This window comes from Rhea americana, unplaced genomic scaffold (assembly GCF_003343005.1).
Source record: "Rhea americana isolate MKP2758 unplaced genomic scaffold, rheAme1 scaffold_30, whole genome shotgun sequence".
Taxonomy (NCBI): Eukaryota; Metazoa; Chordata; class Aves; order Rheiformes; family Rheidae; genus Rhea; species Rhea americana.
Window position 1 is genome coordinate 978,537 of NW_028186424.1, and position 26,642 is coordinate 1,005,178.

The 26,642-nt window shown below is 36.7% G+C and overlaps 2 protein-coding genes across 3 annotated transcripts; both read right to left on the minus strand.

Moving 5' to 3' along the window:
* Window positions 1-491: 491 nt before the first annotated feature.
* Window positions 492-13,989, minus strand: OTOP1 (otopetrin 1). The gene is made up of 6 exons (XM_085309569.1): window positions 13,640-13,989; window positions 8,034-8,170; window positions 5,986-6,044; window positions 4,221-4,351; window positions 1,735-2,681; window positions 492-1,343 (listed from the first exon to the last, which is right to left on the minus strand). Exons 1-6 carry the CDS (start codon window positions 13,923-13,925, stop codon window positions 1,173-1,175), a joined length of 1,731 nt encoding a protein of 576 aa, XP_085165695.1. The 5' UTR covers window positions 13,926-13,989; the 3' UTR covers window positions 492-1,172.
* Window positions 13,638-25,507, minus strand: TMEM128 (transmembrane protein 128). Of its 2 annotated transcripts, none has more exons than XM_085309571.1 (4): window positions 25,282-25,507; window positions 21,975-22,136; window positions 20,323-20,431; window positions 13,638-13,704 (listed from the first exon to the last, which is right to left on the minus strand). In XM_085309571.1, the coding sequence occupies exons 1-3, from the start codon at window positions 25,437-25,439 to the stop codon at window positions 20,332-20,334; spliced, it is 420 nt and encodes a 139-aa protein (XP_085165697.1). In that variant the 5' UTR covers window positions 25,440-25,507; the 3' UTR covers window positions 13,638-13,704; window positions 20,323-20,331. The 2 variants fall into 2 exon arrangements, with proteins under 2 accessions (XP_085165697.1, XP_085165696.1); XM_085309570.1 differs by lacking the exon at window positions 13,638-13,704 and adding an exon at window positions 17,128-19,623 and having other exon boundaries at window positions 25,282-25,489.
* Between the last annotated feature and the right edge of the window lie 1,135 nt (window positions 25,508-26,642).

A 26,642-nucleotide genomic window follows, 5' to 3' on the forward strand; every position in this document is an offset into this window, starting at 1 on the left:
ACTAATAATGGGAAGGTTATCTGATAAATACCTAYGTCCAACGTCTTGCTCCCATGTAGCATCCTGTGCCAGACACTGCCAGAGACCATTGTTCCAGTCTTATGATCTTTCAGGTTCAAATCAGAAGAACTTTCAAGGCACTGAACTTTTCAGTGTCTTATGAGAATTCAGGCAACTGTTCCATCAGTTTGCAAAGCATGCTTGTAAAATCCTCAGCCAAGGGCACTATAGATTTCTACAAGCATCAGTTATGCTTTATAACATCCCCATATAAATACTCATGATTAGCTTTAAACTGAGGGACTAGAGTAGAAAGAGGTTAACAGTTCATAAAAAAATTACACTGGAAATCTATACTGTTCTGGCAAGAGAATATATACACCTAAGATACATAGCTATATAACATAAGCTAGAAGGCCCTTTTTCTCGTAAAAGTTTCAAGGATTTGTGACCAAAGAGTTCAGTAACAGAATTAACTTTATTTCTTGGTTATGTCATACAGTAAATACTAGACAAGGGAGATATATTAATTGAAATATGTTTTACCAAAAGAAAGTATATACAGTATAATATCTAAATCTGCACATTATTTATTTGGATTTCATGGTATATAGTTAATAAAATAATATGTTGCTTTTCTATCAATAATCAGAAAGCTTTATATCCCAACTAAATAGAAAATCTTTCCAGGTTGTATTATAAAAACATAGCTAAGAATTAAGAATTCAGAGTGACTATGTGGATTTAGGAGCATCACTCTCTTTAGGAGTCCCTCGTATTTGCCTTCCTAAACCATAGATTTTTTTAAACCACTTTCCAAGGCCACAGTTAAAGAAAATAAAGCAATACAAATTACATAGAGGACAAATCCCAGATGAGTGAGGCAAGGACTAAGGAGATTTGAATTARCTTCACTATGTAGAGCTGACATTAGTATGATATTGAAAAGTCTAGACAATAAAACCAAATTTATAACAAAATGTGTGGAAGGAGGAAAAATAAAAAATATTACATGCTACTAGCTATAGTCCCTTCTTTTAAAAAATATTTATTGAACTTTCTATGTATTGAGCAGCTGTTGCTATGTTCACTCTTCCATTCATCCACTCATTCATCTGTTATTTATGTAATTAATTATTCAATCAATTGTTCAGTGAAGGACCGTATATGATCTATGTTTTACAATTGACTTCAAAGAGTGAGGCAGCTGAATGCATTCGATAGAAAATAGAAAAAGGCATTGCAAGGTTCACAACAATTATCCAAGGTTCAAAGCCAAAAACTATTTCTTCTAGTCCATTGTCATATTCTGGGCGGCAACCAAATGCCGGTGGTATCCAAAGCTGCAAAGAAAGAACGCAATGCCAATATTAATCATCAGCAATATGAGTGACTAGCCCACAATGACTGTGACCCACTGAACTATAATTTAGTTTCAAAAATCTCTAAATAAGCCCTCCCTGTTGTTGCTAGGGTGTGYTGATAGAAGAGGATTTCAGCTTCCACTGCTAATGTAATTTTTGTACTGTGACTAAAAAGAGTTTAGTCTCCGGGATCTATTCCACATTTAAATAAACTTTGTTCCCCAAAGGCACATATACACTTATTCTTCCAGCAGAAGTAAAATTTACTTGCTGTAACCTATAAATTACGTAATTTTAATATATTTATCAGGCTTGAAAGGTTGGGAAGCTTTTGGATATTAACTTGTGAATTATACTCAAAACTTCTTACCGAAAGATTGCATAAGAATAAAAACGCTGCAATGTTCTTCAGAATCCTTCTCTTGTTGTTAGTAACTGAATTTCTGCTATAAAATGAGAAATCTGGGGCTGAATGCATGGCTGAACAATTAACCTGACTTGTTTCTTCTTTGGCCCCACCACTGCCATCGTTTCCTCTCGCACGGATGCTGCCATTAAGCAAGAACGGCAACTCTCCATGGCCATGAGCAGCCGTTCCATTGTAGATCTCTTTGTACGAGGGGGCAAGTGACAAAGTGCTCCCCCTAGATACAGTGACTATTCGAAGAGTTTTAATATCATCATTCACCTTTTCCTGTTCACGATGTATGGATTCAATGATGAAGAGGTTCTGAATGTATTTCTCAATAATAACCAGGATGGAATAAGGCAGATTATACCATGTATATTTTGGATGAGCTTGGGCACAGATAATTGCTAGGATTGAACCCCATGAGAGGAGCCAGGATCCTGCAGCTGTGCCAACCAGCAGTTCTGCGTCAAGTTTTCTAGCAGGATTTTTTGAATTATCCAATGATCTATCCTCCAGTCTGTAAATTAAAAGGGCAACAATTCCAGCAGTGCACATGAGAGCCAATACAGAGATAGCATGCAAGTAAAATATAGTAAGTGCTAACTCACTTTTGGTTTTTGAACGTCCAATCTGAATTAAATACACAACAACTTTTGCTATTGTGCTAATTAACACAATTAGTCCAAAAATCATTCCAACTGTTATGCCATGGAATTTGAATGGGGTTTTGTGTTGCTGATGGTGTTCTACTTTGCGTCCAATATTCTTCCACAGGACATAGAGCATCGTGGATGCTAGAATATGGTACTCTATATTAAAAGGATATAGGTAATATATTCCTTGAGAAAATATTGAGCAGAGCGTTGTTGTTGTACAATTGCATTGAGGTGCATGATCATCTAAAACTAAACAGAAGGAGAGATTAGATGCCGTGCATGGCAAGGAGTTCTCGTTTAAAGTSAAACAACAATAAGACATGAAAGATAAGATTTCAGTAAAATACATCATACTGTTTAGTTAGCCACTTTAAAAAAAAAGCTTATGTCATTTAAATCACTAACCCAACGCAAGCTTTGGCGTATTCACTGAAGTATAATCTCAAATTTCACTACTCAGCTGCTTAGCAATATTCATAAACACTGTGCCAAAGTGGATATTCTCCTACACTTTACTGGTAACAGTACAATTATGTAACAATTCTGGTAGCAGAGTATTTAGGAAGTAATATAAGGAAACACTGCTTCTACTTTTCAAGTGGAAGTATCACGAAGAGCCAATAACCTGCAATTTGCCTGCTCTCTGCTAATGCTCTGTAAGAGAATCTCTGAACTACCAATGCAGCTACTTGATTAATAATAGAACTTAGATAGTACTGGTAGCACTACCGTACATCTAAAGGATAGGACTTGCAAAGAGATGAAGAAATGTGGGCATATTTTTTGACACGGTTATGTGTCGGAAAATAATACTTATTAAACTGTTTTTAAAATTAATTTTTTGCTCAAACATGAACTTTTGTGAGAATGATAGAAAATGCCTAAAATTTTTTAATTTAGACTAGAAGTAGGCAAAAAAGAAATTGATTCATAATTTGGCTTTAAAGAACAAAGTAAGRAGCTGTTAGGATACAGGCACCATTGAATTCATTGAGTGGGAAAATGTGAACATCTTCCCCTTTAAAATCTCTCTCCCYTTTCTCTGTGAACATAGTCAAAATCCAATCAGCTGTGCAGATAAATTTTACAGATGGGAAGAAATTTATAGCTGGTAAGAGCTTTTAGTTCATATTTTAAAGGTAAAAACCTTTCATTTCCCTATGTTTCAGTGGCATTTGGAAGTAGAAGACATCGCAGCAGTTATGTTTSTTGAGCCTTGCACCACCTTACTGAAAGACAAAATTGTTCATTATAACAAAAGAATCTCCTAGAGCAAAATCTGGCTCCTGCAAAGCRGCACTAATGAATAATCTTTATCTTTGCAAGCTGTTTCACTGAATTCCATGGGACTACACACCATATGTAACCACTCTCGTGGGAGAGATTTGCAGGATTATCCATGCCTGGTTTTTATCAATGACTTTCTAAATATTAAACTCTTGTTTTGTTTTTTGTCTTGTTTTGTTCAATTTACTTCTCTGATTTATTAATTAAGCTGTTCTTTACTAATGTTATTACTCAAAAGAAATGTTTTTTTAAAAAACTGTCTTGAATCCAGCATCTGTTGTTGTTCTGGACCTCATCCAAAGGGAAGGTCACTAAACAGAAACCCACAGCTTGAATTACATAYATGTTAATTATCATATATCATTTCAATTGTGATATTAACTGATCATTTKCTCAGGAATGACTTTGCAGCACATACCCAGTTCTGTCCTACTGCTATGTAGTATTTAGTATGATTGTTTTAGAGCAGAAGTTCCAAGGTTTATCCACTCTTTAGCTTACCTATTGTTATGTTCCCAAAACCAAGTGTGATTAGTCTTTCTTTATGTTCATTAAGTTGATGTTTTGACTCTGTTAACACTCCATTTGTCCACAGGAGTAAATTTGTGAACACAGAATGGATAACCCCAAACCTACAAAATAGATCAGTTATTGAGAGAATCTGCACAGAGTATACCTGTGTATATGTTCAATAAAATGAATTAACTTTCTGTAGACACTGCAGGGGCATCATTTAGTTGTCAGTGTAGGAAAACAAATCATAGCCAATCTCCGCAAAGATGTTCCACAATGGAGCAGAATGAACGTTAGACTCACAAAATACTATAGAAATGCAGTGGCTTAATGTATTAAACCATATGTGGGATGCCGCTATTATTAGTTATGCTCTCTTATGTTTTTTATTCTTTGGGCTGAGCAAGCTTCATGTTAATGACAGTGGCCAAACAGTCTCAACAGGATTAATTGTCTTGCAAGTCCTTTTCACAGCCTTCTGTGGTGCCTCTTCATTCTGGCACAGTGAGGCTAGGTTTCCAAGAGTCTTTGAAAATTCAGACTTGGTGAAACAGAAAGGCATCAGAGAAAGTAGTGGGTTAATGGCTCAAAACTTCCTGATGAAATCCATACAATAATTGTTCTCAATTGCCTAGCACTCACTTTTTTTTGTAAAATGCCATGGTGTCTCTTTCCTAGGCATGATCCTTTCACCTCTTACCATTTCTGCCAGAGGTCATACTCCTGCAACCAATGCTGATAATGCTGCTTCAGCTAGAAAAAGTTCTTTATTACTCCACTGTTCTCAGTGATGGACTTGCAATTAAGTATTTTAAAAATTCTTCTAATGAACAGTTTCACCTGCTTATGTTACCAGCCTTCTGTGATCAGTCTCCTCACTGGCATTCTCATTGGCATAAGGCTTAATCATTTATGCAAGGTAGCAGAAGAAAAAGGCAATTTTCACTAGAGCTGAGATTTCTGAGTATAGGKTTTTTTATAACTTTTTTTTACTCGGTAATTGGAGATGACTATTTAAAAAGTTACCAATATTTACATTCTACGTATACATAAATTAATATATATTAATTCATATTCTCACAAAACAAAAGATGCATAGGAGCTGGTTCTGCCACTTCAAAGACTAGTCTTCGGTTTTATAACAAACATACATATTCAGCTATTTCAGCTGAATGAGACACTTCAGTTACACTGCAAGAACCAAGATCTAGTGTCAGAAACATGCACAGATGCTTACTGATTTCAGTATTCAGGATACTGCCAGAGAGAGGGTATGTATTCCCCACATCTTACTCCAAAAAATGCTTTCGACAAAGATCAACATAAAATACATCAGATATGTTGCACTGACTGCAGATGGCTGCTGCAGATTCCCTTTCTGTAGCTAAATAAAGATAACATGATATAATACATAATCCTAAGACACATACAAGATGCTTCCTTCATCTGAAAAAAAGCAAGTAGTTTTATGGTATCATACATCGTCCATTTTCCTGTCTCATGATAAAAATATATTTATTCTGTGACTATCATGTATTATAAAATATAAACACAGTGTTAATATAAAAAATCAGACTAATGATTATTCTTTCACTTGGGTAAATGGAGCTACTTTTAATTTATACTAACACAATTAAGAGGAGAATCAATCTGCAAGTTTTCCATGTCCTTCATACAGTAAAACCATAGGTGTTAAAGCTGTGCACAGACCTGTACCTACTAGCATTCCAGATGAGGATCAGATCCACTTTACCTTTCAAGTGTTTTGAAAGACTGGATAATATCCTTTGCATGACACCACAGAAAGTACACCTAAATGAAAGGAATACAGAGAAATGTCATTGCACTGATGAGTATATATGATGCTCAAAAAGTAAAGTGTATCTCTAGAGGAAAACACAGGATTAAATCCTCTGATGATTTAAACTGAGGCAGCTCCATCTCTACTTACATGAAATAACCCATGATTTCCTGTGACATTCACCCCAAACCCATCTGGCACCAGGTACCTAAAATTTCTTGTGCAAAATCAGTGACTCAACAGTAGAAATTTTCAGTATGACTCACCAAAATATACCTTGCTTTTGGATTTGGTGAGACTTTTATTTCAGTGACAAAGGAAAGAATACTACCAACTGCAAAGAGCAGTATGATTACTGTAGGCCCAGTGTGCTAAATTTATACAGTTTACTAAACATATATAATTCTAAGCAGGGAGAGAGATCAGTGAAAGAATTCCAGACTTTATTAATAAACCATTAATAAAATGGGCATCCAGGAAGCAAGAAGAAACATTGTTTTATCAATTTGGGACACAAACACATTAGGAATGAATGAAGTAGCACTTAGGTATAGTGCAGAAAGCCCAGGCTGGAGAATAAGAGAGGGAGATATAACAATATTGAGTTGACAAGCAAATGCTCAGGATGGCTGACTCAAAGATACACAGATTTAATGGACTCTTTTGGAAATCTGGAACGGAGCTTGTACAGCTAGTGGAAAACCAAGTATCCAGCTGCCCTTTGTAGCAAATAGTACTGTGTTCATCCATTCATTTAATGAAACATTTCAAAAAAGAAAGGAGGACCACTGCAAAATCCCAAATGTAAAGACTATAGGATATAGTCTGAAATGAAACAAGTGATTAGCACTTTATTCTGTTATACTACCATTCAATCTCCAGTTCTGGCATAGATGTAAAATCTAACAGCAAACACAAAAGCATTCTTCAAAACTAAACACAGTAAGTTCTGAAGGTCTATTTAGAYATTGAAAAGAAAAAGATGGATGGAAAATAAGAAAAGTCAATAAGGTAAAGCAATAACAACATAAAGTCACATTTTTGCTCRCAGAACATTGATTGCCTCGAAGAGACTTCTGTTGGTGAAAGAGTATAGCATGAGGCTGTCTTGAAACGATGGAGGTCAGAGGCAAATATGTGTTTGTTCATTCTTTGCACAGTTCCAATATATTTATATTTATTGATTTATTGGCAAGCACCATGATGCTTCATTAAAGTACAACAGAATCTGACATATATTCTATAGTAAACTCACCTTTAGCTTTTCATGTAACAGAGATAATTAGGAATGCTCTCTGCTGTAATTTTATCCTGAGTTTTAAGAACATGAATGGTTTTGCCATGGATAAGAGATATCTAGTAAATCACTTTTGTTCTCTTTTATTTGAGTGATCAGGCTAACATTCTAGACTACATTATTTTAAGCTAGGTAAATGATCAGTTCAGCAACATTAGGTGATGTAAAATCAAAATTAGAATTCTTATTCCCTGTGTTCCGCTCTGYTATGTGCAGTTGCATCCACACTCCATTTTGTGGTAGACGGGAACTTGCCAGCTCAAGGTCACTGCATATAATGAAGAATGCTACGTGCAGATCAACAGGAAAAAGGCTTAATTTTTTGGTTTGTTCTTGAGAGTGTGAAATTATGACCATTTCAATTTCAGCCAAACCAGATTTTTACCCTCAGAGAGAAAGATAAAAGAGGTCAGAGTTATGACTTAAATTAATATRTATAGGTATATACATATATACATACACCTGTACATATATATATCTATACATACACCTGCAGGTGTGATTACTTGAATTCTCAGGTTGCCAAACATGAATTTACACATAAAAAGGATAAAGATGTACAAGAATTTAGCACTCAAAATTATCCTCTAATATGCTTGAAAATTAAATTAACATAAAATCTACTGAAGACAAAAAGACAAAAGATTTTTTCATAAAAAAAAAAACACAGACAAAACATAAAACTGCATGTGGTGGCTTTTACCTGTAAGATAGTATGTACTGCATGTGTAACAGGAAAAATTCCTTCCACTGCTGATAAACAATTTGAAAAATCAACATAATATCCAATTTTAAAAGAGTCCAGAATTAAAGTAATCACTGCAAATAATGTAATCCCACCTGCAAATGAAAAAGATAKTAGAAAACATTAATGTACAGTTACAATGTCTTGAGATAATCCATATCAATATGCTACATCTTGCTTAGAGAAATAAAAGCAGATCAATGTATATAAAGATAACTGACTCGAGGGTCAGCAATGTCTTGAAGCCCCTGCTGTAGTTCATGAAAGACTCCAATAACCCAATAYGTTATTAAAGCTCTTCACCATCCCTGCCCAGCCCAGGGGGGCAGTGCAGCAATGGCCAAGGATCTGAAGGCCCTCAGCACCCTGCAGACAGCCTCAGCATCTCCCTCGCAAGGAACGGTAGCCCTGAAGCAGTTACACAGGGCATGAATTAATGCTCTATACAGCCACACGGCAAACTATCCCGTTCGAGAGAGCTGAACAATAACGTTACAGTCTCCGGGCCCGCGAGCGGTAACGCAATCGCTTGGAATGCCACCGCCTTTGTTCAGGRGGCTGCCGCGAGCACAGCCAGAACGAGGTGGATGGTTTGCTCTCCTAGGAAGGAACCAGAGAGCTCAGATTTCATTTCAGCGTCTATTGCTTTAACCAGAAAAAGAGATTCCTAATATGTGCACCCAAATATGTTTTTCCTACTTTAAAGGACTTTCTAAATATTCATTTCTATTTCTACTTGCTTGATAACAATCTTTTCCTTTCAGAGATGTAAATGTTTGCTAAAAACTCACGATAAGATAATGCATGTTATTAATTATTGGTTTTGTACCAGTATGACCAAGCACAACTGACAATAAAATTACTGAGTCAAATTCTTCATTTGCTTGGGATTTTTTCTCCAGACGTATTCGGAGAAGCTTCCACTGGATTTGACATGGGCTTATTTGAATTAAGATGAGATAAAAATTTAGCTATGGACCTTATAATTTAGATCAGAATGAATAACTTAATCTTTCCTTGTAATTCCTCGAAGAATAAATAACATCACTAGAGTTGACATTGATGAATACATTTTTTGATATGGGATCACATCTTGACTCTCTTCTAAACACTACATCCTCCACTTGACTTGTACTGACCTATGTAATAATTTAATTAATAATAAATGTATTATTAAACTTGCATCAATAAAAATTAATCACATATAAATAATAAAAACAAAATGTATTTACCAATGTTTTGGAATCATTTTGTTTATCGTCCATTAACACAGTCATCTTTGGTTTATATTGCAATACAGACAAGAAATCAACTCAAAATTTATAAAAATATGTTAAAATCATTTGGTAGATATATTTTTTAAATGGAATGAATGGTTCATTCATTTCATTGACCCTTTACCACATTAAACAAAAACGGATCTCAGAATAGAGTTTAATTACAAGGATATGAGCTCAAGTAAGACTTCATTTTTCTGTTTCAAAGAAAATCTCTATAATAAAAACAGTGTCAAATTATTTATGGAATGTAGTTTCTACTAAGAGAGGGTTTGCCTACCCCACAACTTTTGCTTTCATATTTCAAAATCTAAGAACTCAATCCTGCAGTTCATGTAAGTGCATAATTTTGTATATTTTTATTTTTATTTATTATGTCAGTTAATTTCATGTGGGACTGGATGCTACATTTAAACAAATGTATCATATTCATTATGCATTGAAGTAAATGGCATTACAACATGAAAAATTCTAATCTAGTTTTGAAATCAAGCCATATGCCTTATTTTAAAAATTAAAATTTTTCTAAAGGAAATTAGAATTTTTAATACTATTGAAATAATTTTACTTGCTCTAATTGGACCTACTTTGAGCAGGGCTAATGACTCAAGAGGTACCTTCTGACCTAAATTATTATCTGATTATATGATGAACTATGATTCATAGTTGATTCAGAAAGCATGTAGTAAACTATCAGTTTGTTTCACAGGTGTCAATTTGTCTTAGGACTTTTGTGTATCATAATTGTTTCAATAAGAGGCAAAATGATATCTTCTGAAGCAAAAAGATTATAAAAATCTTGCACAGTTATTCTCTAGTAAATTGTTATGCATATGCTGACTTCACAGAGTGTGTCAGAAAGTTATTTAATTCCCCACTCCTGACCCTAGTAATATAATTTCTTAGTGAATTTGTGGTGCAGGATCAAGCTCTGAAAACTGTTTTAGTGTGGTAGTAATGTCAGAACAAAACTGGTGGGAAATGTATTTTATAATGTTGAAGTTTTGAGTCCTAAGATCCAGTTCTATAATCTTTCTTTCATTGACCATCAAATTAGCTCAGTGAGAATACTTGCTGAGGAGGCATTTGCTAAGAAGAAAAGGAGAGAGGGGAAAGGGAATAAAAGGAAAAAGATCAGATTTAAACCCACAAAAATAAAAATCAAATGCAGATTACTGATCTGTGCTATACATGGACCTTGTCTTCACAGGGACCACCGGTATTGAAGCTCTACTCTCTCTTGGTTGCATTTCACAAGGTCATGAATTTGGACTGTAGAGTTCTACTAGTTTTACATCAATGCCCAGCAGACCATTGAGACAAAAAAAATACAAAACAAAATATGAAGTTTCTTTCACTAGAAGTATTCAGATTTATGCCTTAGTATTTCTTCTCATGTTTCCTTTAACTATATCAGAGATTTGTGGGCTCAAATCTGCTTCCACTGAAATCAGTAGTTTTGCCTTTGTCCTACAGGGATCAGAAGACTTTATGAGTTATTTCTTTTAATGTTTGATGACTTACTCCAAGCACCATAGACATTTGTACCTATTACTCAGGAGACCGAGATTGTTTTCAAACGTTTGTTAAAACCTTTGTATATTAGCAGATTAAGAACAGGACTTTCAGTATCGTTCAGTGCTTGCTTAATTCTTTCTACTAACTGTTGAGAAGAATGAAGCCATTATTATACATTTAAAATGTTCTGAAAATGCCACTCTAAACTCAAAATATTGTTTGGGCTTAAGTAATAGACATTTAATACAATCAGGAAAAAGATATAAGTTGGAGTCAGCCAAGAACTTTGTAAATTGACTTGCTGTCTATGCTTTAAACAGAAGTTGTGCTGCTGGAGAAATACAATATTCACACAGCTTTTTCTTTCCAGGAGAATATACAGGGAGGAATAACATTTGGAATAAGTCAAGGATAAGAGTCGATGCATACATGTTTTCCTAAGTTTCCAGGTAATTATTTGGGTCATGCTTAGCATATCTTAGCAAAGACTGTAAGAGGTGTTCTTGATCTACCACACAAGCTGGAAGAGAATTGTGCTCTACAGTTCACATTATTGGTATCGTAGGTGCAAAAAGGTTGAAGGAAGCCTTTCCATGGGCAATTTTTGTAAATTTGCCATTTGTCTTTCTAGCTTTGTTAACTACACGCAAGGACTCAGTTGTAAGGTGCTCTGGCTAAGTAGTTCTTTTCAATATTCATTATAGTACAATGTTGCAAGTAGCCAGCTTTCACTAAAATGTATCTCCACTTTCACTAAAATGATAATTCATAGTCTGAAGTGAATCATGAAAACATACYGAGTATATGTTTATATTTTATACTCATTAATCTATAGATACTTTCTCTAACAATGAGAGCAGAAACAGTCTTCAGAAGTAGCTGATAGAGATACTCAAAAATTGCAAAGAACTCCTTGCCGAAAGGCTTATGAAGACTTTTCTCCAAGCTGAATGATGTCCCTTTTCCATCTTTTTTGACTATTTTTCCAGATAAATAATTTCTATGACAAAATCATTGATATAGAGGAAGGCAAAAGGGATTCTGGCAGAGGAGTTGCTTCCTCAGTTTTTTCTTTACTCGGATAAGTTTTCTGTTACCAACACAAGATAAAGGAGTTTTGTAGGCTTGTTGTAACTACAAGAAACTTCGAAGAATAGGAAAATGTAGGAAGTTTTCCCCCAAGGGGGAATTTGCTCAATTGCAGCATAGACATCTAAGAGAATCTGTGGAATCTGCATCACTTGAGAATGTATTACAAAGAGCAATACTGTCCAGGTAAAATAAATGGATATGGTAACCTAGTAGTTCACTCCAGTATCTTATTTCTAAATTTTAGTGATTCCTTACATCCTCTAGGACAAATGAAATGCTGTGAATGCCRTGCCAAAAGGGCAGACTGTACGTACCCTTGTTAAAGCAGTATTTATTCCCTATTTTGGRGGAAAAAGCTACTGAGTAAAAATAGCATAACTYGGTCCAAAATAGGACCAGACTGAAATCTGCCATAATGAATTTCAGCAGGATTTATACCACATAGGCTAATATTTGTAAAATACTTGAGAACTGAATATTATTTTGGTAAGCAATGAATTACCAAGGAGAACAATTCAACAGCTGGTACAGGTATTTCATACCTCAGGAGAGAATCTACAGACTACAGCTGTATAATGTTAAACATAAAAAAAGATTTTCCCTGAGCAATTCACACAGCGTAATTGTTAATAGCTGCAAAGAAAAAGACATGCAACCACTGAGGTTGAGAACAAAATAAATTTCAACACTACACCTTATTTTTCAAAATAATCAGGTTTTAGATATTTTGGGAATTTTCATCTGAACTTTTCATTAGCTGCTGCTGTGATAATTTGTTTTTATCTCATGCAGGAATTAATGACTGTATGGCAAAGCTGTTTCATTTAACACACTCACTTTCAAACCTACCATTTACAGTGAGTGCAGAGAATAGAAAAGAGCCAATTGGTAAAACTGGGCTTGCCTGTTATTCTACAGTGTTCATCTGAGTTTTCTTGTGACACAGAAACACAGCATTCCTGTCTATGTGACTCTGTGATACATCCCTCAACCACCTTCATGAAACATAGSTTTGTATTTTTACCTCCATTAGGCACCTGACTGCAAAAAAGGGGCCATCACACCCCATCTTTGCAAKGGTAGCCCCTTGCAAACTTGTATAGTTTTCCTACAGGTTAATGCTAGCTTTAGCTTCCTTGTTTAGATAGGTGTTTTATGTGCTTAAGCTGCAAACTGCTCTGTCCAGAGATATTGCCCTCTTCTGTCTAACATGAGGTGTTTTTAAGGCATCACTGTACAGACATAAATGGGAATCTGATTTACATTGGTATAGAGAGAGCTTGAGGACCTTTCTGACCASTGCTAGGCTAAAATAAGTTGCACTGTATTGCCTGGAAAAGACGGTAATTCCTCCAGGAGAGATGCATGATACCCTCATAATTATCTCTTCCAAATACTATTTTATTTTTCAATTGCTGCTAGCATAGTCTGATACGGGAGGGTGCAAGATTATAAAATGCTCTGGAGGTAATCTCTTACTGAGCTGAGCTTAAGTGTATATTTGAGTGCACTGCATATGCATAGGACCACGAACACCTGAATATCTCATGCCTGGGAGGGAGACGGGTAGTAATGGGGTGGCAGAGGCAGGTGACGGTACAGAACTCCCTGGCTCAGTGCTCACGCAGGYCCTGCCAAGCAGAGGGCCAGGACCAGCGCACCTTCAGTGGTACTTACACTTCAGCCAGCGGGCTCCGGCGTGCGTATCCTTCTCACGGATCAGCCTCCTCTGCGTGCAGCTCCTGCAGAGGTACCACAGCATCCACAGAAGTTGGATGAGCATCAGGGTGATGAGGTAGGAGAGCAGGTGGCTCTTGCTGATGCCCACAGCATGCACAGCCCAGGCGAAGGTGAGTAACAGCCCAGCCAGGAACAGGTTGATGCCGTACTGACTGCTGAGGATCTCGGCGTTTTTTTGTGGGTAGCTGCCCCCCACAGAAGGGGAGCSGGGGGCTTTCTCCATCTCCCACAGCGCTGGCTGGGCGCTGCAGGCAGRCAGACAGCCCTCTTCCCCTGGGGAGCCCCGAGGCTGTCTACTGGCCCGTCCCCCACCGGCAGCTGGGGGCGGAGCGGGGCTGCTGCCCCCGGCGAGCCTCCTCCGGCAGCCACTGCCCGCCACCAGGCAGCGGGGCTGGGGGGGCTGGGGTGGCCTCAGGGAAAGGCAGGCTGCAAAGGGAAAGCTGCTGAGGAAGGGGTTTGTATGGGCAGTGGCTGGGGGGGGGTCCTGCCTTAAGCTCAGCCTAGCAGCCCCTAACAGCTAGGGTTAAGATCAGGGTTAACAGAGAAATTATTTAGCAAAGATGGTCAAGTTTCTTTGCAGAGGGGGAAACGAAGCCTGTAGGGCCACTTGGAGGGAGAGGCATTGGGCTTACATCCACGTGGAGAGAGCACTGCAAGGTGCAACATGTCCTCTAGAAAGGGAGACAGGGAAAGAAAACAACCAGAGAACAAAACATCCCTAACGATTAATCTCCTTCACTGGAAGGCCAAAGAATGGCCAGCAGCCCTGGGACGCGCTTAGAGAAAGCGAGRATGGGGGCAGGTGGAGCCTGACCCGCAGGCCAAACGGTAAATCAAAATGCTCTTTAACTTGCCCCCATCTGCCCAAATTCAAAGAAAATGCTTATATGTGCCAAAGGTGAGTCTTCATGGATCAGCAAGTTTTCTGCTGCTTTTTTTCCTGCTCTAAAACARCTTTGCAGATAAATAGCATCAAGCCGAATTCCAGCCTAAGACTCACAGTTTTAATAACTTACTTGCTGATACTAGCATTTAAACCTAAGTAGTCAATTAAGATAGACATAATTGCACACTGCTTAATGAATTGCTGTCATGACTTGGCTCAAACCCGTCTTAATGAACGCTGATTTGTTGTTGTGAACTTAAGCCTGCTGGTTATGATAGAGCCTGGTCCTTCACAGCTCTAAGACCCTATTGCACCCTTCTCAGTATGGGCCTCTTGACTGAGCCCACCCTTGGGATGTCAGACTTATTCTCCTGCCATCAGGCTCAGGAACCAGGGGTTTACACTTCTGTTGTCTTTTAGTGTCTCACCCACTGTTCCCATTGTTCCTATGGGCATCGTATCTGGACTGTAGTCAACTTGGACTTAACTRATCTGACTCCTTCATGAACACTTAGAGCAGGATGGAGAAAGAGCAGGTTTCCTACAGCCTCTGCACTCTCCTCCCCTCCCAAATCTTTACAGCTCGTGAGTGCCAATCCTCTCAGCACTATTCTCTGTTCTTCACAATTGTCAGCACATCCTGTCTCTCAGATGACAAACGGAGAAGCGGTGGAGAGAGCAGATGGACGTAGACATGGCAGGCCTGCTCCCCAAACAGCAGAACTGTATGCTGAGCCTGTGATATTTGTCCTTTCGAAGGCAGCGATTTTTTTTTCTTCTGGTAAATACTATTCTGACAACAGAATATTACAGCTGATTGCTAGCTGGAGTAGCAACAAATGAGCTGCAAGTGAGCTCAAAGTAATCTATTTCTTATTTATTCCTTTTCCTCATTTATAGATTTAATTGTGCAACTGTAACTTACTGACAGTATCTTACTTACTGTCAGTAGTTAGATGGTAAAAATCCCTACTTTTAGGCTTCAAACCACCATAGGTGTTTTCTGTATCCATTTACATTAAATTAATTTGACAATGAGAATGTACAGAATATATAACATATAGTTAGATACTGACATAACGAAGTCTCAAGATTTGGAGGACCAGTTGACTGCCTATAGGGGTCGAGAGATCCTAGTATAAAATATTAAATATTTCAAATGGTATTTTGTTGGGTATAATCTGAAGGAAGAAAAGTCATAATTCCTCTTATTGCTAAATATGCAGATATCTAGCGACAGCTTGGAGGCCAAATACGAAGACAGACCAGTCCTTGCTCTGGCCAGGCAGGTCTTACATTTTTACTTATTATCTGTTCGTAGCCTATCAAATACCCAAAGCACTGGGGGGAGGAAGGGGTTTGTTTTTCAGAACAGTGCATGGTCCAGGTCTCATTACAGTTCTGAAATTAAGCCACCAGTTCAATTATAKATAAAAAAGGGAAGGAATGAAAGCACAGTATCTATTTTACTCTATTTACTCTGATAAAACATAAAGAGGTTTTAAGCTTTTTCTCTTCTGAAGCCAGAGATGAATAAGAGTTTTCTCCCCCAAGTATTAAGAGTCATATTCAGAAATGTCTTTTAAGAACAGTATAAAATAAAAGGGGCATAATTAGACAAAGAGTTAAGGCCCCACCACCTTTAGCTCAGAACTATTATCCATCATTTTCTAAAGCTTATGGAAATGTCAAGTCCTGCCTATTTTTATTTTTGCAAATGTAACCTTTAATAAACAACTGAGAAAGTTGCTTTAATCTTATCACCTGCTTAGAGAAGCTCTGTATATAACTCTTACTTTCTGGACATTTATTTATATTTTAAGATAATTCTACAGTGGTGGCTGGGAAGAAAAGCTCTTTGGTGCTGGCATTCTATATATTCTCATTGTCAAATTAATTTAATGTAAAYGGATACAGAAAACACCTATGGTGGTTTGAAGCCTAAATGTAGGGATTTTTACCATCTAACTACTGTTTTCAGGAAACTATTAAGATACCTTTTTATAATGTCTCCCCTCTCAGTTCTTGATTTGGTGGGAAGGGAAAATATTGAAAGCAAGGAATACATAGAACAGGAATGGGTATGAATATTTTTGCCAGGCCAAAAAATCAAGAGGATCCTAATTTCAGCAAATACTGTTTCAAATTCTTAAAAGATTCAACACTGCTTTCTTTTGAGCAGGTTAATGGATGAGTATTGCATTGTGAAAGTATTGTGTATTGCAAGTGAAAGACTCTGCAGGACTTTTGTACAGTGGGCATATCTTATATTTACGAAAAAAACATCAAAGTAGCCAGAGGGGAAATACCTCTCTTAAGACATACAGAATAGCATGACACCTTAAATAACAAACCCAACTGAAAGGTCATGAAAGACATACAAATTCCAAGTCAAATTTTCCTAGACAAGCACACTGATACTCTGAGAGTCCCCAAGAACAGTGTAATTAGAYGGTTATTATACAATTAAGTACTGAAAAATAATTGATAACTTTTATACAAAGTTTAAGATGCCCAGAAGAATAAATCTGAAAAATCATGTAGTAAATAGTAACTTTAATTGAAGAGTACAAGGCAACTTAAAGCACCTCCAGCATTTATATAGTCGATAAACACAAATGCAGTGATGACTACCTCCCTGAGCAAAAGCACATTTAAATATAATAAAAAGTTACTCAAAAGTACATGCTTATGTGATGTAAAATTGTCGAATTATTAAAATATGAAGACCATAAGATAAGCAATTTGCTCCTTTAAGATTAGAAGAACAACTAATTTTTCAAAAACTGAAATACTAAACAGATCAATCTGTTAATTTACTCTACAAGCTCGTATAACAACAGTAGTGCTACCCATTTTATTTTGGTTGACCAGACGAGTATTGAGGATGAATATGAGGATTTTCTCCTTTACAGTGGAAAAAAAGTTGCTGTCAGTACACAATGAAACAATGGCTGCTTAAGACATCTTGTTCACTATAGAACATTTCACATAGTGTGGTGTGAATTTAAAGTCAGAATTAAGAACATAATCTCTTCTTACAGTCTAGACTTCAAGCAACAGCCACAAGAAGTAATATTTAACAAATTTCAATCCCAGCATTCTACACACTTGCATCTTCCAAAAAGTGTAGGTTTGAAAGTATTTAACACAATGCTTCATATAAAACTATCTAAGGACCAGATGCTGTCCAGGTTTCCAGATGCTTAAAGTGTCTCAACCAAAGTAAAAAACAATGCTATTTTATTTTCCCATCTGTGTGTGGCTAATAGCATTTAAGTTAATATCGGTCTCTCTATTACTGAGGAAGAAAAATGGCAACTTCATTAATAAGCGCTGTTAAGAAAGAAAAGTTAATTTACAGATCAAAAACATTCTGAGTACTGGAAAACTGTGCATCTATCAAAAGAATTTGCTTTGTGCTCTTATCTTCTTATCTAGTGTGACAATTGTTTGTTATATTGCTGGTCATTTGCAGATTGACCATCCATCTTTGGCTACAGACAAACTGTATCAGCAAAAATGTAACCCATTTATTTCACTGAAGGCACCATCACGTTAACAATGGTGTAAACTTCAACTAGTTTTCTAGGCCCTTACTCAGATCCCATTTCTTTTTTTCCCCAACACTAGACTTGACTGAAGTCAAGAAATTAGGTAATAAAATCTTTCCTACATTTCCTACATAATGTTACAAGTTTAATAGATCAAGAAGTATCTATGTGTCATCTATAGATAAGTTTACAAGTGCATATAAAGTTTCCAAATAGCAACAGTGTCAATTCAAATATAGTATTAAAAGCACACAACACTGGAATTTAAATATCAATTACTTTCAAATCAATAGAGCTGCTCTGAGCAGGAAGTTGCACTAGGTCACCTCTGGAGGTCCCTTCCCACCTAAATGATTTCATGATTCTAAGATTTTTCAGCAAATAGGACATAGGAATGTACAACTCACCTACCCATCTGCTTAATATGGAAATACAAACAAAAGCTTTACAAAGCCATGACAAAAAGTTTTGTTACTAAGAGATGTCAAACCTATTTGCCTTTCTGTTCTTTGCTAATCAAACAGAAGCATCTGTGAAGTTGCTTCTTCACAGCCAGTGGCTTAACCAGGATTATTTCTATATGATTTTAAAATCAAGTAGTCTTTATAGTATTAGTTATAGCAAACAAGAAGTATTAAAAACTGTATCAAAACACTGGAATGTGATTTAAGTGACATTCACTCTGCAGAATAACAGCTATGTGAGTCCTCACATGAAGCTGAGAGAAAAAAAAAATCCAAATCCAACTTTAAAAAACAGTAAGGATAGCTTTAGTCTCTCTACATACTGACTGTATGTTGTACTAATTTGATATTGATTAGTTAGATGACTTTGCAACCAAGTACAGTGCAGTTTGCTGTATAATAGAATTCATTTGTTCACATAGAAAAACTGAACATTTTCATAAGGTTCAGCTGTTCAGAACATTTGTAATTCATTTTTACTTCGCATTTTCTAGGTCCACCTAAGTATAATTTAATGTAGAATTGTTGTTTTAGTCTACTAATATGATCAAGGTTCTAACAGACCACAAAGCCTACTCTCCCCATCTCCTTCCAGTGCTCACCAGAATGTGCCTAGTGGCAGAAGGAACGAACATGAACTGAAGAAGTTTGCATTAGCAAGTGTGACTCAAACTCCTATACTACAGTAAAGAGGTTCTGAGGGAAGTACCATATTTTTCAGGAGGGCATAGCTTTTGTCAGAGTATGATCCAAATTAATTACCTCCTTAAAAAAATCGGCTTCTTGATATCCAGGAATTAAGAAAAGATACACGTCTTCAGTGGTTTAGGCAAATAAATGCAGTGTCCCAAATATTAGATTTTTTTTTTTTTTGCCTACAGCTCTGGTACTATAAGAAGTATCACTCAAAAAATGCAGCCTTTCTTCCTGTTGCATTCTTAAAAACGCTGGATAGACTTCCTCACTGGAACGGATTTGTGATGGAAAGCGAAAATCAGTTGGCTTCCCTACATTCTCCTGAAAAAGAACAAGAAGCAAGTCCTGCTGAAGGATTCACCTCACTGGAAAACTTGGACATCTGTGATATAGAGGATGCCCCTAATTCCATATGCTAAACTGTATTTGATGTTTTGCTGATTAGGCCTTTTAATTTTACAGGATTCTAACAAAGGGCATGAGAACCCCTCACAACAGGTCAGTTAGTAAAGATGATTTTTTCAGGTCAACAAAACATCTGTTTTCCCCTAAAGAAGCTGTTTTTCAGGAAGATCTGATAACTTCTGATATGTGGCAACTTTCCACATAACAGGCAGATATGGACTGTGCAGAAGAATGAAAATAGCATACTGGAAGACAGAGATAGGACAAAGATTTGAATAAGAGAGAGAGAAAGAGACAGTTACATACGAACAGTAACAGCCTTATCCCCCTTACTGTCAGGTCAAGCAACTTCTCTGAGAAGTTTTTCCAGTTCAGGTAAACCTGCAGATACTTGACCCAAACTCCCAAAAGCCACTGGTTCTCACTAGTTCCATCCTTTCATAATCCAGAAGAAAATCTTAGGGAAGAGCAAAAAGGGTACTTCCCCTTATGATCCTTGCATATTGTCCAGTAACTMCCAACAGAACACAAAAATGAATCCTTAAATTGTTTGTCTAACAAAGCAGTTCACGCAACAATACGTTTATGTGCTTAAATAATTCAACAGATGTTTACCTGAAGGACTTATCCCAGGAGTGACACAAGCATCACAACACCCATAAACTGAGTGAAGAGCAACAAAGGTGTGATAAATGACCAGACAGGCCATAGGGCAATGTTGAAACTGGGAATGAAAGCAAGAAGTTTTAGATAAGATCTGCTGTTATATTACAGAAATACCAGTCACACAAAGAAAACTTGGCACAAGAAATGAGACTTAAACGACTCCACCTGGAAAAATGCTCRTTTCTTTATGACTTGAAAGGAAACCAAAACTAGCACCAATTTATTATTAACTGGTAGCTTGGTTTACTACTTTTTTTTACTGACAGCTCATCCTTGAACTTCAGCAGCTGAGGATTTTACACTGAACAAGTTCACTCAATCCCTTCAGGGGTATATATACATTTTTGCTTTCAAAATCTCTTGTGTATGAAGCATCTGAAAACAAAATACTCTTGACTGTTCCATGGGCATGCATGGCAACGCAGATGAGCCTTAATTTGTACCTCTAGCTAAGTAGATTTGAGAATAAGCTACCTGAACAGAAAGGGGGTGGGGGAACGACTAACATTTTTATGACAGAATTAGAAACATTATGAATCTGACTGATTCTAAACTATAGGGACCTTTTTCTTCTTCTTCATTATTCCTTTCATTCCTATCACTGCAACAAATTTGCTAAAGATCATGAACTGGYGTTGTTCAGATGTAACATCTGAACTTAAAAGAACCAGCTTTCATTTAGAAGGCAGATACATATACTTACACACATACGCACACATAATTTTTTATATCTTTTCATTTTTACTCGCACGCATATTTGCTCAACTCCAATTCCTATATTTTTATAAAGAAAATAGCTCTTACTAAAAGCACCATTATCTGACAAGATACAATCTCCTAAAATACACATAAGAATAGTTAAAATATAAATTTCAGTATGTGTTTTCTACTTGTAGATTAGGCTTGATAGTGAAGAACTCTGTAATAGGAACCGATCTGGAATAATATCCCCACCTAGAAATACACTCTTTTCTTAATTTGTAAACTCAACATACAGTTGGAAGAGACGAGCAATTTACATTAACAAGTCAAAGGAATTCTGTTTCCCCCAAATTTTTGAAACAGAAAACATCAGTTACATTTAAAAGTGCATTTAATATGCAGATTCAAATATTACAGATCTCTGGCCAAGTTTGTCATCTTTCCAACAGTTACAGAGAGTTCACTGTCATATTAAACAGTGTATCAACAACCAAAAAATATTGTTTCAATACACTGGCGTTTCTGTTTTTAATGCTGATGTTTGTTTCCTACCAGATTTGTCATGAAAACCATCTTCTATGTTTAAAGAAATTTAGATAGACCTACCACTATTACTAGCAGAGTAATATGTAACTCCACAGTCAGTCTTATTTACCTAAAAGGGACTATTAATGAAAAGACATATGGACACCTAAACATTARAGGTGATAAAAAGGTAGCCTCCTGGATGAATTTTGAAAGTGGAAGAAATTATGGATGCTAAGTAGAACTGGTACGGTTACCAGTATGTTCAGCAAAATTACAGAAATTATACTTTTAATAAAAATGAGTCTATTAACATAGTTGGATTTGCAAAGGTTTTGCAAAAAAATTTGTATATCCACAGTATTCAAACTTACCATATTGCTGCTGCAATAAAGGTAGTTGTTGTGATGGGTATCAGTACTGGATACCTTGCATCATAGTCCTCAATTCCACAATACCACTCAAGATACACTATGCAGTAAAAAGCAACAGATAAACATGCAGCCAATAAACAACTGCCAGAGGCAAACCACCAACTGTGGGAGGAAAAAAGCATCAGTAAGTACCATCACATTTCAGTTTGCGTATTAATCTTCAGTCTACTTTAAAAACAGAAGAGGAACTACCTGTTAAATTTACAGATTGCTGTAAAGCTGTTGAAAAGTTTTCTCTTAAATTGCTTTTGCAAAATAGGTACTTTTGTCTTTCTAAAGATGTCTAATATGCATAACTGCTGAAGTTGATTTCATAATGCATTATTCTTGTCATTTATTTTTCTTCAAATACAGTGCAAYAGACCTTGTCAGTAATTTACTATACTACCACACTAAAAATAGTTTGCAAGTAATGAAATAAAATAGGCCCTACTGCAGCTATGCAGTATAACTTAGACTTTACTGATTTTTGTGCAACAGAAATGTTGTAGAAGGCTTTTAATAAGCTTCCAAGTTTATGAACTCTCAAATTTAACAGATTAGCAGGATGGAACATTTTCTTTACAGTTGCTGAAAAAAAYAGTATGGAAATCCAAGATGGCAAACTCAGAATCACTATAGCATAGAGTATGTGATTATTTAGGAAACCATGCATTTGAGCCTACTTAAGGATAGACTTCCAGAGTAMGATGGGAAAGACAGCTTGGCAGGGAAGGTGCACTTTAATACAATCTGAAACATACGGGAATGTATATTTAGCAACTAACAGAAAAAAAGTGAATTCTTGCTACTGCAGTTTGATGACTAAAATACAGACAGTCATCAAGRTGCTGTGTACTCCAGGTAACATTTGCTCTGGTATAGTGCAATAAATATCTTATGCTATTTTGATACCYGGATAATTCCGAGACACCTGCATTAAAAAATTAGTTGCTATAATCTACTTAAATAACAACGGAGGAAGCCAGGATCCTTCAGAAAGCAGCTGAAGACACCCACAATCTCCACCTCATCTTGGAGACACTAGTTTCTATCTACAGACAAATAGATGAAGGATGTATCCAGACCATGTCCAGAACATCAGTTCCAAAGAATCTCAGCACAGAGCAATGCTATGTTTAGTTTCTACGTGCTGACACACATGACAACGAACCAGTATTTGAGATATTTTCAGCTGCTGGTGCTTTCTGAACTCTCTCAAAATATTTGCCATCCATCAGTCCCATTGAAAATAATTCCATAGAAGTTATTTCACCTATCTTTCACTAGCCTGCTCAAAGAAGTCTAGAAATCTTCTAGAGAAGTTAACTTCATTTTGATGCTTAAAGAAAGATTTTAGCTTTTTTGATAAAAATATGACTAAAACCTCCACACTTTCAACAAAATAGGCAGAGATTTCTTCTACTTAGGTGTAAACTTAAAGATACAATATTAAAAGGCTGTTGTTAAAACAAATTGTGCATGTACATAGATGGCTCAGCACAGCCTATATAAAAAGCAAATTTTATCATGTAGGATTTCAAGAAACCTCAAGTATTGTACTTACTTAAACATTAGCGTAATAATAAAGACTCAGCATTTGCAAAAAAAATCGATTTTTACTTCTGTCTGTTGGCTGCATATGGGATTTGATTTGTGTGATTAGTAAATAAGAAAATTTGAATTTTCCTGTAACAAGTTATTAACATTATCCAATTTTGTACAGTAAACTCAAGCTCAAGATTAACTCCTACTAAAATGAAACTACTGACTTTATTAAAAATATAAAATATATTTAATTTCCAAAATTAATAACAGCTCATGAGAAAATGTTACCTTTGTTTCTTTCAGTGTTTCTACAGTTCCTTTATTTCTTTCTTGGTACAGGACGCCCTGGATGAACACAATTTTCTAGATGGGGCCTTACCAGCACGGTATGGAAAATTATATTTCACCTGGTACTTACAAAAATTTCTACTGGATATATCAAACACATTGCTTCTTTCCCTCCAAGTAACAATTGGGTTGGTTGATACTGGTATGTGGTATGTAACAATTTCCACATTCTTTTCTATAGCACTGTACTTACTGTTCTCCATTTTGCTTCTACATATTAGAGTTCTCCTTCTTAAGCACATGTGTATCTGTCTCTATTGAATTTTAACTTTCTTGTACATTCTATTTCTCCAGCTTGAGAAGTGATCCGAATCCACTGATACTCATGGGAAATTAAATCCTGTCTTTCAAAGTATTCATAGCTCTTCCTATCTTGGCATCATCTTTGAACCAAGGATGTATTCTCCCTAGCCTATCCTTCTATTTATGCACATTATTTTGGAACTTTGTTACAAATCAATTCTCACGGTCATATATCCATAATACACACTACCCTAAATAGTCTACTCTACATATTGAATAGTTTAAGTCTACATACCTTTAGGTAGGAATTTTAAGATTTTCAGACCTTTTTGTGAACCAAGTACAATTCAAGTGATTTCAGAAAGTGGTAAGTGGAATAAGAAATTTCATTTAAGATGTGCAGTCCTAGAGTGTAAGACACTTAAAACTTAGAGACACTTAACATTCCTGCTCCAAAAAGCCTCACTGAAATCATTAGCATAGTAATTAAGCATGTGCCTACATATTTCTGTATTTAGTCTTCAAAAATACTTGAAAGATCCAATAATGATTCTACACTTTGAGAAAGCTGATGAAGGTTCGYGCTAATTGATTCAACTCACTGAAAACTGATGTTTCCTGTTCTCTAGAACAGTCATCAAAATAACTTAGAGACACRAAATTAAGAAGTTGCTATCTCACATTTAGGTGTTATTCTATAGTTTTTGATAATTAATGACATTTCTTTACTCATCACATTTTCAGGAACACAACTTTGACTAGACAAAGTAGCAACTTCAAGCTGAAGGTATTATTTCTCTGCAGAAGCACTTTAATTATTTCAGTGTAAAGCAAGATACAATGCATTTTCTTCAATAGGTAAAGGAGGATTGAGAGACTAAGATACTGGGGACAAATTACGAGTTCTGTTTTCCAGCACTGTAGCCAAATGTGGCATCACAGGATTACCTTACAAAGTAGCTCCTCCACAGAGCAAGAGAGAAAAAAAAAACAAAAAAAAACAAACCAACCTCTCATTTCCTATTGCCTATCTTTTTTATCCAAGATTTAAACCACGACAGCCAGAAGTAATAATCTGAATGTGCCTGCAAGAGCAACACACAACTTTTAGTAAGAAAAGGTACCTTACCTATCTGCCTGAATAGYTTCTTTAACGGTTTTAAAAAACTCGAAGTAATACGTCACAGCAATTGAYGCCAAAATCCAGAATGCAGAATGAATATTCAGTCTTGCTGGAGGCTTTCTTTTCTTCGTTGCAGCTGTGGACTCTTCTGTAAATAAGAACATAATTACATAAAATACTATGCTTAATCCTTTCTAATCATTTATCTTTAGAGGTCATTACACTCAGCTTAATACAGTTTGTACTAGAGAGGAAGCATTCTAAAATGCTCTGCACATTTCCTGAAATAAAACAGACTAAGCAAGGTACCTTTTGATGAAATAATAAGGCAGTAACAATCAGCATATACTTTGTTTGTGTACCCTTTTARAAAATTAACAGCTGACTAGATTATCAAGAGTTATTTGACCACTTAAGAACCTCCTATTGTTATTAAAGTGGTTGCCTTAATCTAACATATAGAAGGAAAGGTCTGTATCCCAATTACCAATTTATTTGTATTCCTTTTCATTAACGTTTGCAAACTGATTTTTGGCGTAAATCATTTTCCTATACAAAACTATTGCCACATCACGAGAGATTTTTGACTTTAGTTTCAAGAGCTAGTTTAATTTGTGCTGTATACTTGGAGTAGGTAGACTAAAAATATGATTCTGATTATGCTGAAAAACACCTTTTTTCTCACCACTGTGTATTGTTTTATAGAAAGTAGGACAACAGAGCAAGCAGATGGGAAAGCATATTTTTTGCACGATACTGACCAACTAACAAGCTGAAGACTTGTATACACTATCAAAAAAGAAAGGGAACAGACACATCTATGGAAGCGTAGGTTTATTTGATGTTTCAGTCTTTAAGYCTCCTTTATCACTAAAAATTTTTGGTCATTTGGCAAGAGCAACACGCTTTCAGCAATGCAACGTGTTAGCTCTCTGCCTTACACGTTATCCCTACTTGGGCRTGGTAACAGCTCTACTGAAGTCTACAGGTATTCCTGAAGTTTCTTTTTTACATTCTGCTCTGTCAGAGCAGGACTCTGGAGCACTTCGAGCACCTCCTTCCCACCAGCAAGCCTGCTGTGCCGACTCTTTTCGGCAATCCACGTTTCTCCAGCASTCTCCCGTCCACGGGGCTCTTGTGAGGGAACCTCTGCTCGCCCCTCGGGCTCCGCTGCCGCGGGCGCTGCCACAGGCGCAGCCTCCGGGGCAGGGGAGCACGACCCCGGAGACTGCCCGGGCCGGSGGGACTGGCTCCCGCAAGCCCGCTCGCTGCCCCACAGGGCGGGCTGCGCTGCGCTCTCCTCCCCTGCCCGCCCCACCGCGAGCGGGCCCGGCCGCGCTCTCCCTGGCGGGGGCAGCCGCGGGGCC